Source organism: Protomyctophum bolini (assembly GCF_963924005.1).
Source record: "Protomyctophum bolini genome assembly, chromosome: 19".
NCBI classification, from domain to species: Eukaryota; Metazoa; Chordata; class Actinopteri; order Myctophiformes; family Myctophidae; genus Protomyctophum; species Protomyctophum bolini.
In genome coordinates, this window is record NC_137880.1 from 41,148,278 (window position 1) to 41,161,579 (window position 13,302).

The 13,302-nt window shown below is 43.2% G+C and overlaps 1 protein-coding gene across 6 annotated transcripts in view; it reads left to right on the forward strand.

Moving 5' to 3' along the window:
- LOC308334026 (uncharacterized protein) overlaps window positions 1-12,445 on the forward strand; it is a 16,672-nt gene extending 4,227 nt beyond the window's left edge. For 4 of the 6 annotated variants that reach the window (XM_080790599.1, XM_080790602.1, XM_080790601.1 and 1 more), the window contains 9 exons: window positions 1,423-1,757; window positions 2,277-2,414; window positions 2,786-2,959; window positions 3,378-3,517; window positions 3,976-4,060; window positions 4,904-4,977; window positions 7,542-7,743; window positions 8,934-9,021; window positions 10,918-11,045. In XM_080790599.1, the coding sequence (XP_080646725.1) occupies window positions 3,420-3,517; window positions 3,976-4,060; window positions 4,904-4,977; window positions 7,542-7,743; window positions 8,934-9,021; window positions 10,918-10,928 (558 nt within the window). In that variant the 5' untranslated portion in view covers window positions 1,423-1,757; window positions 2,277-2,414; window positions 2,786-2,959; window positions 3,378-3,419 and the 3' untranslated portion in view covers window positions 10,929-11,045. Of the gene's footprint in view, window positions 1-1,422; window positions 1,758-2,276; window positions 2,415-2,785; window positions 2,972-3,377; window positions 3,518-3,975; window positions 4,061-4,903; window positions 4,978-7,541; window positions 7,744-8,933; window positions 9,022-10,917; window positions 11,046-11,926 lie in introns of those variants that run through there. The other 2 variants (XM_080790604.1, XM_080790600.1) reach the window with 2 other exon arrangements.
- Window positions 12,446-13,302: the final 857 nt, after the last annotated feature.

The window sequence follows — 13,302 nt, forward strand, 5'->3', positions numbered from 1 at the left end:
GCACTATGAATCGTTTTAGGGCGAGAAGAAGCGAACAGGCAGTGGGTGAGGGCACATTTTCATAATTGTTCAAACTTCTTATACTTCTTAGACTTTCAGAAATGCCAAAAATATGAGATTTATAAGCTCACAACATGTTGTGATGTGATGTCTTGTGAGCTTGTGTTAGCAAGACACCATTGTACGTCTAAGTATAAAGTAGGGATTTAGTGGTTAACCGTTTTGCTTTTGGAAAGCTCTCGTTAATGGCAGTGGTGGAAAGTAACTACATACATTTACTTAAAGATGGAGTGCCACAATTTTTGTATTTTTCCAGTTTTCCATGTGTCTATGAGGTGACAGTACTTCATTAGACACCCTGGAGTTGTTTTTATGTGCAATGGTGTATTAACTTTGTATTTAGGGGTTCTTCCTGGAGGCTGAACCCTTGAAAGTCAAACGGGTCAATGAAATAAACAGTAATATAGTGACACCACACTATCAGCCCCTCCCCTAACCCCTCCCCCTTTATCATACAACTACAGCTGTGGGTGCGGCTTCAGTTCAGGTGGATCACCACCCATCACCACCCACCAGGCAATCCAGGCATACTTAATGAACTGGTGGGCGTGTCCACATAAAAGCATGATTTTAACAAATACTGTACACTTTTTGGAAAAAGTTCTTCCCCCTTATATTGTAATAATACCTGATGATCAATTTTGAGTGTTTCCATTTTCTAGAACTTTTACTTCTCTACTACATTCATTTGAAAACTTTAGTTACTAGTTACTTTGTACATCTTCATAATGATGACAAAACATACACTAACCACTTCAGCCCTATATACATTTTGCTGATCTACAAGCTCACATTGTGTTGTGATGTGGCACATTGCTTGTAGATCTGTCATTTTCAAAATATTTGTATACATATGAAAACTTGTCTTGAAATGAGACATTCTGCATAACGAGTAATTTTACTTTTGGTACTTTAAGTACACTGTGATGCCAATACTTTTGTACTTTTTATTGTAACAAGAGTATTTCTAAAAGATTTAAGTAAAACATTTTAGTACTTTTTCCACCACTGGTTAATGGCACTGTGGTGGGCAACCACTAATTGCTCCTGATGTGCAGGTTGGTGACTTCCTCCGCCATCGGTGTGTGAATGGGTGAATGTAATGCACAATCTATGTACTGTAAAAACACTATATGGCCTGGGCCGGCCACGCGGTCCAGCGTGTAGCAGGTTTGAGTCCCAATTACTTTTCCTGCGTGTCTTCCCCCCCATCTCTCTCCCCAAAAATATCTTTATAAAAATATAAATAAATTAACTAGCATAATTTGCGAAGGCCCTGATTAATTTAGCTTTGTTTCATTTTCGGTTACTGCCTTTTTAATGTTTACTCTTATATGCATATGCACCTTGAATCTTTTCTAGAACCCAGACCAGGAAGCCGACCATGTTTCTGTCATGGACAACTCTCCAATGGAGGAATACTACCAGGCCTGCTCTGGTGGCATGGCTCCTCTCTCTGCCTCCTCCTTCTCCTCCTCTCCTCACGTCACAGTCCAACCTGCTGAACTGCTCTTCAATCACGGGCCCTCTCCATCCTCATCATCCTCTGCCTCTCGGTCTGTGTCTATCACCAACCATACCAAAGGAAAACTCAGGAACTGGGTCCACTGAAGTCCACCTCGTTCAGAGTGACCTATGACCCCCATCAGCTCAACACCCTGCATGGAGCACAGCTGGAGTGCTTCGCTGTCTATAAGGTAATCAGGTTATATATGTTGATGTATAGAGTGCCGAAGTCCTGACGTCACTCGCTCATCTCCTGGTTCCAAGGGTTTCGCAGAAGCTTTTCTCTATGCAGAATAACATCTTAAAATCGTGTCTGCGATATTGTGACGCATTACTTTACCTGGGTTACATCTTCTGCCGCCATTATGCTATAGCATTATGCTCGAAGCTGCTTATAAAGATACCAAGGATTTGTCAGTGATGTGACGGACTTGACTTGTCTCCGCTGTTTACAATCCACTTTCCCAGCCTGCTTTTCACGTACTGGTGGTACATGTCCCGCGGACCCTGCTCTATACTATGAAACCCACCTGGGTTGACTTGACTTTAAACTTGTTCTGCTTTAGTTTTCTTCTACGCCAAATCGCTTCGCTGGAAATAGTAAATCTACAAACTGTGTTGTGAGCTTGTAGATCTGGTATTTCCCCCAGAATTGTGGGAGCGAGGATTCAAGTGGTCAAAATCCAAACCTCTCCGCCCTCCCCTTGCAGATACTGCGGGACCATCGGCAGGTGGATGAGCGGCTGCTGTGCCCCCCCTGGTGTGTGACGGTCAGGGTCATAGGTCATTCCTTCCAGCCTGGCAAAGAGCACTTCATTCCACACTGCTCCCTGCTGCACCCATTAGTGGTAAAAAAATATATATATGTCTATTCAATGTCTATCTGTCTGTCTGTGTGCCCCTCTCCCTCTTTCTCTCTCGCACATCAGAGTTGACTGCAGAAAGTAGTTCACCCAAAACAATTACGAAGAACCATTTAAGTCCATTCTGACCCCTCCCTGAAAAGTCTTATCTGTCCTTACCCCTTAGCCATAATTTATACATTATGGATAATTAATATGGACTTAAATGGTTCCTCGTTTCTCCTCTTCACACACACCACATGAAGCCTTGAATTTGTGGAGATTTTAGCACATTCCTATAAGCCAATAATTTGATGACTGGGGGAGACTCAAAGATCACTTCATTGATGTGGTTGACACATGCTGTACTACTGTAGGTTTTCCCTGCGCTGAGTGTTCCCGCCTACCGGACAGTGCTGCTCCACAACTCTGGAGACCTGCCGCTCACCTTTTCCCTGGACCCGGAACAGGTCCCGGACCACAGCCCAGACCACACCCAGGCAGCCTCTGTGCTCGTGGTGCCTGGCTGTGGGTCGATCCATCCATGTACGGTATGTATATGTGTATGTACACTTACATATGTTTGTGTGTGTGTATGTATGTATGTACATAGATATATATTTGAAAATGAAATAGCTTAATTTGTTTTTGTTACATTGCTTCCATTATTGCTAGCACTTAATTTTAATTAGTACTTTAATGCATGATTCTCAAGTATAGTAACTTATTCTGTTTCCCCCGGGGCATGGGAGGGTGAGGGCGGGTGGATAGTTATGAGGGTTTGTTCTGTTCTGTTTTGTTTTCCTTTGTTTTGTTTACTGTTCTGTTTTGTTTTATCCCCTATGTCTCGTTTGTGGTCATATGTCTTTTTATCTATTTTAAATGGAAAAAACCCTATAAAAATATATAAAAAAAAAAAAAAAGATAAGTATTTTTGTTTGCAATTTTCCATGTGTGTGTCCCCTCTAGGAGTTAATAGTGGTCAGTGTGGCAGAGCAGCCGTGTGTGTCTATGGAAGGAGAGAGTGGTCTTTACTTCCAGCCCACAGCGGTGGGCTCCCAGTCGCAGCGCTCCCATTCCATCAGGAACCTCAGCTGCCTGCCTCTGAGGTCCGTGGTTGGATTTTATACACCGTATCAGTAAAGATGTATAGAGCACCATTGGTGGGAAACAAAAAGTACTCACATTTTGTACTTGAGAGTAAAAGTAGGCTACCAATATAGAACTGTTACAAGTAAAAGTATTGGTATAAAATGTACCAAAAGTAGAAAGTACTCTTTATGCAAAATGTCTCATTTCAAGTTTTCAAATGTATGTAAACATCTTTCACAATGCGACGCATTGTGACCTAAAGCTGTCAAATAAATGTAGTAAAAATGCAATATTTGTATCTGAGATGTATAGAGTAGAAGTAAAATTATTGGTCGGAGATTGGAAATACTCACATAAAGTAAAAAATAACTAAAAATTGTGTGCAGTACTTATGCAAATGTATTTAGTTACTTACCACCACTGTAGAGCGCCAGTGCTTATTCTGCTTAATAGCCTTTATTGACATTTGCTATAGGTTCCAATGGAGGATTTGTGAAGAGGACCAGAAGATCATCGCTTTACACCCAGACTCAGGGGAACTGCAGCCCAATGAGAGTGCGGTCAGGGACTGAAATATTATACATACTCAAGCTTAATATTTGAATATGAAAATGAACATGAATTCTTAACAACATTTTATAACTCTATAGCGTTTGAGAACCAGTGTCTTCAGTAGCTACTGTCTGTGTATCGTTGTGATAATAATACTAATTACATTATCCATATAATAAGAGTGGCCTGTTAAATATATTAATATTAAATGTATCCCGTGGGATAAAATTATTTACTGTGACAGGATATAATTTATAGCTTTTATAGCCGTACGTTGTGGTGTTTGTTATCAGGACTAAGCTTTAGTAGCAAGTGATTTAATTGATAAGCTAAATGATTCCAGCAGGTGGTAAATGAGGATGTGGCTGATACTGATAGCTCTAGTTGTTCACCAGGTCTTATTGTGGATTAGAATAAATAATTAGAATAATTAATATTTTAGATTTATTTTTGTCTCAAGAAATGCGTTGATGATCTGAAAATGATTATTTCAATTTACATTCAGTTTTTTCATTTTAATTTTGGCAGCTTTAAACCCTATTGGTCTCAAAGCAAAGGTTAAATAATTCTAATAAACATTTATTCCATGTGCAGTTCTTTACTCTACTGTATCTTATCTGTATCTTATCTCACTACTGTGTCTTTCCTCCTCCAGAACACCTAACCCTAGGTCTACTACTACTACTACTACTACTACTACTACTACTACTACTACTTACTGTGTCTTTCCTCCTCCAGAACACCTAACCCTAGGTCTACTACTACTGCTACTACTACTACTACTACTACTACTACTACTACTGCTACTACTACTACTACTACTACTACTTACTGTGTCTTTCCTCCTCCAGAACACCAATGCAATGCTGCGTCTCAGACACTGTCAACGGCTGACAAGACTGGGACCACTCAACAATACACACAGGTACAGTAACATTATACAGACAGACAGACAGACAGACAGACAGACAGAGTCAACGGCTGACGAGACTGGGACCACAAAGTCCCAGTCTTGTCAGGTAATAAAGGGGGCTGTTATATAATTGTATGTGTACTAGAGACTAGAGAAATGGCACTTACACCCGCCTTCTAATGAGAGCGCAAAATCTGTCTTGGAAGAGCCACCCATCGACTAATCTAATATTCTGCAACCTTCCCCGTGTTTCTTCACTGGTCCGATCCAGAAGAACACAGTTTTCCGGCCACCGCTACAGAGCTGACAATGAGGTTATATCTTCCCTTCTTCTCTGGAGTCCTGCCTCGAAGCAGACCAGAGGTAGAAAACTGTCGTTCCCTGATGTCATCGCTATAGGGACACATGATGTCATCGCTATAGGGACACATGCATCAGTAAAGCAGGAACTGGGGATGGCGAATGAAGGACCGGAAAGTCTGGCGTGATATTGTGAAATCCATGAACACTGATGCCTGTCAGTCACAATGTGGGACAGACAGGGTCTCAATGCGAACACTGATGCCTGTCAGTCACAATGTGGGACAGACAGGGTCTCAATGTGAACACTGATGCCTGTCAGTCACAATGTGGGACAGACAGGGTCTCAATGTGAACACTGATGCCTGTCAGTCACAATGTGGGACAGACAGGGTCTCAATGTGAACACTGATGCCTGTCAGTCACAATGTGGGACAGCTAGGGTCTCAATTTGTGGGACGCCTGGAAAGTATTGTAAATGAGGGACTGTCCCACGCTAAGCGGGACATCTGGTCACCACAGTGTTGTCCTGTGATCCACACACAGTAACGTGCATTTTAGTCACGCGATGAATGACCTGCCCAAAGGTCAGAGTTGATACAAGGACATCCTCTAGTCTAGATTGACTCAGTGTGTGAAATCCAGCCAGTCTCAGGTTAGCTATTGGTGAAGTTAATCATTATCTCACAACAGGAGCAAAATAGGAACTTCTCCTAAATGTTTTATCAGACCAGCTTCTGAATTACTGACTGTTATCGTCCCTTTTATTACTTTACTGTTTGGTCACTCACTCACTGTTTGGTCACTCTTTAGCTATTGAAAAATAGCAGAACTACTAAAATGTTATGAGGATACTAGTGGACAAGAGATCCAGTATAAGTCATTTTACACTTGCTGAAAATAGCAGATCTACAAGCACATTGTGAGCTTGTGGAAAACGGGCCTTTGAGAACAAAGGAAATTCAACAAACCCAGATTCTGCTGAAACAAGGGACTACATTTATTTCGCTCCTATAATAATAAATAATGAATTGCATTTTTATAGCGCTTTTCCAAGTGCTCAAAGCGCATTCATTGGGAGGTGAAGAGGTGAACAGTTGACGCCAGCGTCCTCACTTCACACATTCACACACCGACGGTGGCGAGCTCACACCGACCGACTCATTGGAGGCAGGGTGGGGTTCAGTGTCTTGCTCAAGGACACTTTGACATGTGGACAGGAGGAGGAGCCGGGATTCGAACCGCCGACCCAGGGATCATTGGACGACCTGCTCTACCTCCTGAGCCACAGCCGCCCGCTGCCACTAAAGTGTGGAACGCCCTACCAACAGCCATTAAGACATGTGAATCCCGGCATGGGCCGTGGCTCAGCGGTCCAGGCCCCCCCCCCTTATCTCCCCCCCCCCCCCCTTATCTCTCCCCCTACTGTCACCCTATCCCTCTATTCAAAAATAAATAGGAAAAAAAAGACTAAAGCCACAAAGAAAAAAGAACATTTGAATCCCTAGACTCCTTCAAAACTGAACCTTCTCCTAGGGTAGGTACCCTCACAAAAACATGCAGTAATCCTGGTCTCTAAACTGCCTCCCCCCCCCCCCCCCGCCTGATGGAGGGGAAAGGAACTGGTTGGAATAACGTGTTCCTTCCACGTGCTACGTCCAACCAGGGAAACTCCCCCCTGTCAGGTGTAAAAGGAGCAACTTGGACACTCAGGCATGAAGGAAGCATGAGTTCAAGTCCGTTGCTCTCCCCAGGTTGGCGGAGGGTGTGTAGAGCCCAGGTTCACAGTAGATGATTGACACAGGGGTGAAAAATGGGTTACAAAATCGTGGGATAAAAAATATATATAAAAAAAAAAAAAAACTGAACCTACAGATGGCTGCAATTCCACACTGGCCCCCGTAAAGTCTGAGCTCAAAGTGTATATTTGTAAATGTGATGAATTGAACATGGTAGACCGTGTTGTAAACCATTGTAGTGGAGCGTCAACAATAACAGTTTTTGTGTTGACTTGATTTAGTTTGAAATGAACCCAATGAACCCGTTCTGCAAACTGTCATCAATATGTTAAATGTCCCATGGTGGTGTGTGTTAACTACTATTCCTGGGGACCCCCAAGGACCCCTGGACTTAAAGGTGTTGTGTGGTAACTACTGGGGACCCCCCTGGAACCCCCAAGGACCCCTGGACTTAAAGGTGTTGTGTGTTAACTACTGGGGACCCCCTGGAACCCCCAAGGACCCCTGGACTTAAAGGTGTTGTGTGTGTCCCCCTAGAAATCCCGTACGTCTGGCTCCCGGCGCCTGGGCTGCAGCAGACCTCCACTCCAGCAGGGGCAGCACTGAGCAGCACAACCACAGTTCAGGAGGTCAACAACAGTACCAGTGGAACCACAGCGCCACCACCTGGAGGCATGCCCTGGCAGGACTGCTGGCCGGGACAGGCGCTGTCCTGGCCTATGGGTTCTATTACAGCAAGGTAGGTTAGTACATGTTCTCCCCCCCCGTTGGACCTAGGGTAGGTACCCTCACATGTTCTCCCCCCATATAGGCCACGCCCATTTGCATCAGGATAGAGTTTTCCGCCATTTTGAATTTTCTTCAAAACACACTTTTTGCTCTTCCACCTACATCAACGGAGAGCCCCAAGCAATTACATTTTCAGCCATAGGGGGCGCCGCAAATGCGGAAATTTCAAACGTTTGTTGCAAAAACATGCTTTTGGGGAGAAGTGCTCGCTTTGGCGAAAACAGCTAATCTACAAGCTCACAACAGCTAATCGATAAACTCACAACAGCTAATCTACAAGCTCACAACATCACAGGTTGTAAAAGTCATGAGTTTTCTCAAGCCAGAGCTCAGAATTGTGCACATTTTGGACGCAAATGCTCCATAACTTCATCTGTGCGACTCACAAAATACATGTGGGAGTATCTGTGCGACCGTCCATAGGTTAATACATTGGCCATAAAAAAGACTAACATTTTAATTCTACTCATTAAGCTACTAATTTAGACTGAAGTAATTAAAAGCGGGACATTTTTGAAAATCAATAATATATCACTATTCTGATATTAATTAACCTGAGGGCCACATTGAGTGAAGGTGGGGGGGCGCAAGTGTCCCCCGCCCGCCAGTTGCCCGTGTATGAACTAAATAGAAGGAGGGAGTCTGCACACCGTTTTGAATGCTCCCAAAATAATGTATTACCAAAAAAACTTTGGTAATAAATACATGGCATCTTTTTTCATTGAATAACACTCTAAAGGTGTTTGCACACTGGGTTTTTTTTGGATGAATATCGGCTTGAATTTCAGAGGACGTAAACAAATAAAAAACAACCTTACTTTATGTCAATCGCGTTTGCACACTGCCGCCGAATATTTTGTCCTACAGTATATAAAGTTTTTTGTTCGGACGGGGGTCGATCTTTTATCCGTTTTCTGCGGCTGTCTAGTAGTGGGGTGTTGGCGACAGGCTGACAGCTAGTGATAGCCTACTACTTTCGGATCGGCAAAACGCATCAGTGTGCAACCACCTTAAAGGTAGATACAAATAGGTAATTTCATTAATGTGTGTGTGTGTGTGTGTGTGTGTGTGTGTGTGTGTGTGTGTGTGTGTGTGTGTGTGCGTGTGTGTGTGCGTGTGCGTGTGCATATTGTGCCTCAGGTGTCAGATATGGAGAACATTCTTGGGATCGTGCACACTGAGAACATGCAGATCATTGCTGTAGCTCTGGACATCGCCTTTCCTAAAGGTAGTTATGGTCACAACTTACCAATTATTAATACTAATAAACTTTATTTATGAAGCACTGTTCAAAACAGAGTTACAAAATGCTTTACAATGGAACGTAAAAATGCAGTACACCAGCTTAGAGGCACAAAACAACAACAATAAATCGTGACTGCAGTACACAGAAGCAATAAAATAAAACAACACCACATAGCAAAAACAATAAAATAAATCTAGGGGAAAGCCTTTGTGAACAGATGGGTTTTTAACAGTGATTTAAAAAGAGCCTCAGGTTCTGGGGTAGGGCGTTCCACAGATATGGTGGCTGCGAAGGCCGGTCACCCATGGTGACGAGTTAGTTTTTTATGGGAGTCAGGAGACCCCTACCCAACGATCTGAGGGTACACGCTGGGTTGTATGGCTTTAGCATGGCCGAGATGTAGGTAGTTGTCAAAGTTGTCAATAAAATCTTAAAATCAATTCTATTGGAGTGATGTGTTCCACGCCTCCTCGTGTTTGTCAGCAGTCTCGCTGCATAATTTTGTACTATTTGTAGGCGAGCAATGGCTTTTTTGTTGACCCCCGAGAACATTAAAGATCATACTTAAACACTTGCTATGCTCTGGTCACGCTGTACACACATAATATTATTTGGGCTTAAAATTTGTCCTTTAGGGTGCAGTCACATCGATCTTTAATTCTGCCTTTATACCGGATTCTGACACTACTTTTCAATGGGGACAAGATTCAAGATTCAATATTTTATTGCCATGTCAACAGAGTTGATTGGAATTTGTTTCAGTGCACTAAAACAGACATACAAAAAGACACATATTCAGACGGTAGAACAAGATACAAAAGTACAAACATCATATGAGGGGGACCAATAAATAAGTAGAATGCAAAATGTTACAATTCATGTTGAATAAATAAATTCATCGCAGTTTGTCGTATTACAAAGCAGCTTCACGCTGTAAAGTGCGAGCGAAAAGAGGGTCAGCATTCAGGAGGTGCACAGCCTCGGGATAAGTGCTATTTTTAAAGCGCGAGTTATTGCACTTTAGAGACTGCAGCGGTCTCTTACCTGAGGGCAGGGGGTGCGAAAAGAGAGCAGGCAGGGTGGGAGGGGTCGGCAATCACCTTCTGCATCCTGCAGAAGGTGAGAATCTATACTAACTGCTGTTTCACTGGGATGGACATCGCTGGGCATGTCGAATCTACAATAGAATTGGTTCAATCTATCAGGGAGCTCGGCGGCTGCCTTTATACGCTGTGATGATTTGCATCCCTTGCCAAACGCCCTTGGTGTCGTTGGCACGTAGTTTGTCTTGCAGACTTATATGCACGGTCATGTCATTATATTTGGCTTCAGCTTTTTTCACAGCATGCTCAAAAGTCATACCTGGCTAATTTAAAAGCCTCTTTGTTGCCACTCTTAAAGGCTTCATTTTTCTTTGAGCAGAGGGTTTTAACCTCTTTACCGCTCCGTTCCCATTGAAAAGCATTGCCAGAATCTGCCGCAAAGGCAGACTTAAGAAGCTGACGTTGGGCATTATGCCAGTGGTCAGAAAGACAAGTGAGTTGGAACAGTCAATAACATGATGCACCTGTATCCACAAAGTGAATAAGCTTAAATTAAACATTCATTCAATTAATGAAAAAAAGTTAAAAAAAACAAAAATTATCCATGAAAATACTTTTTGTGAATGTTTTTTTGAAAATGTTTTGAAATTATAATAATACAAAACTAAATTAAGGGATCCATGAAAAATGTGACCCTGCACGACCCACAGATTGGTCTGGTCCAGGGGCGAGTGCTTGACACACACACACACACACACACACACACACACACACTGCACCGCTCAGTTCGATTTGATTTGTCTGATTTTTGACTGGATATTTTGTTCTGCACCAGATTCACTTTAGAGCGAACAGAGTAAACAGACCCGTCTCAGCCAAACTGGGCCTCCATCTTCACCGTTACGCCCCTTCACGGCACCCTGATGCCCACAGAGAGGTCCACGGCAGTGCAGGTTCTCTTCAAGCACCACAAGGAGGTCTCGCTCAAAGATCAGCCTGTTCTGCGGTGCCAGGTTTGAATTTATTATGTTGCTGATGGTCAATGTTTTAACCCATTTTGGACTGAGGTCGATAAAAAAGGCTTCTAAATCCTAACATTTTTCAGAAAAACCCATGTTTCTATGTCAGTGGTGCTCAACCTTTTTCATGTGAAGGACCCCCAGAATTATCTCTATTGGGCCACGGACCCCCATGTAGTTCCAGGGACCCCCCAGAAGCCAATATTTTAGTACAAATCTCTGAAATATATATTCAAAGACTTGCGCCACATTTTCACGACTTTTCAAAAATAGCAGACCTACAAGCTCGGAGCGCACCACTTGGTGCTCGGTGAGCTTGTAGATCTGCTATTTTTCAATACCTAAAGTAGAACAGAATCCTTAAAACACCAAAAGGTTCCCGCCCAAAATCAGGGAGAGAAAAGGGCATACACGGTCACCACGCATCGTTACATTCTGAATCTATATCCAATACCAGTCCAAAACATTTGAATACGCCAGTGTATGAGACGTTATCTGCCAGCTACGTATTCGTCCCCCCGCCCCTTTACCAGTCAAAGTAGGATTTTCAATGCCTCGTATCTCTGAAACTACGACGTGAGCTAACGTTAATAATAGCCGATCATTACAATGGTAGTCTCCAGGCCGGGAAACCGAAAATTAAGATGACCAAATAGAGGCAAAAACCCCTGGCAGGGTTTACCTACACTCTGCTGCCACTCTCGTGGCACAGAAAAAATAAAGGAAGAAATAAAAGTTGGTGGTTCCATCAAGTGCCGTTTATTTGTGTTGAATCCCATGCCTGTACTACTGTATGAGCTTGTGTTCAAACGTTCTCTTCTGCAGGTGATTGAGCCAAGCATCGGGGAGAAAGGAGAGACCATAGCCATCATTCCAGTCAAGGTTTCCATCCAGTCAGTCTTCTCCAGGTCAGCGCACGTTGTTTTGGGGATCAATATGGCATCACTGACACCAGTTTTTGTAGTATATTAGTAGCCTACGTATAATTTGTAATGTGTCCCTCATTCAAATGAGAACATTTTGTATATATAAAATAATTGTCATTCAAATGTTTGATTTGAATCGATGTGAACATCCTCTGTCTTTTTGTCTCGATCAATCAACGCAAAGATTTAGGCTTTGTCCACACGTACTGTATACAGGCGGGTATTTTTATAAACAGATCTTTTCCGTTTTTGTTTTTGCAAAAAAAAAGGTCTCATCACTTATGATTTATTGGGCTGTATTTTGCGTGTCTTAAGTATCAGGTCTTATTCCCTAACTTGAGTAAACTAAAGACCTGGAGGCGTGATCAATGCTCTTTGGCCAGTGGGGCGGAGCAGGTGGGCGACTGGAGCGAGTGTCTGTCCGTGGACATCAGTGACCGGGACCCAAAGGACCAGCCTGGGGGCATCCCTTACAGACTGGTGGCTGAAGTCTGCGTGCCAGGTGTGTGTGTGTGTGTGTGTGTGTGTGTGTGTGTGTGTGTGTGTGTGTGTGTGTGTGTGTGTGTGTGTGTGTGTGTGTGTGTGTGTGTGTGTGTGTGTGTGTGTGTGTGTGTGTGTGTGTGTGTGTGTGTGTGTGTGTGTGTGTGTGTGTGTGTGTGTGTGTGTGTGTGTGTGTGTGTGTGTGTGTGTGTGTGTGTGTGTGTGTGTGTGTGTGTGTGTGTGTGTGTGTGTGTGTGTGTGTGTGTGTGTGTGTGTGTGTGTGTGTGTGTGTGTGTGTGTGTGTGTGTGTGTGTGTGTGTGTGTGTGTGTGTGTGTGTGTGTGTGTGTGTGTGTGTGTGTGTGTGTGTGTGTGTGTGTGTGTAGTGCTATACTGCTGTGTCAAGTTATTCTCACGTATTCAACACGTGGGCTGCGAGTGGGCCCCCAAATAATTGGCAAACACTAAGATTTTATTGTTTATTGTTTATTAGGATCCCCATTAGCTTTTGCCTTGACAAAAGCTAGTCTTCCTGGGGTCCGACACAGACAAACATTTAACATTTAACAAAGGCAATACTTACAATTGTTTACAGATAGTATAACATTAATATATATGTTTAAAACATTCTTTATTTAAAATTAAAAAATGATCTCTCTCTGCTTCTCCAGGGATCGGGGGAGACCTGGGCTCTATCTTTGAGGAACACCGTCTGTGTCGTAGTAGCAGCCTGCTGACCTCGGAGGAGTTCCGCAGCGCCGAAGGTATCTACGCCCTGGACGACAACCGCTTCATCT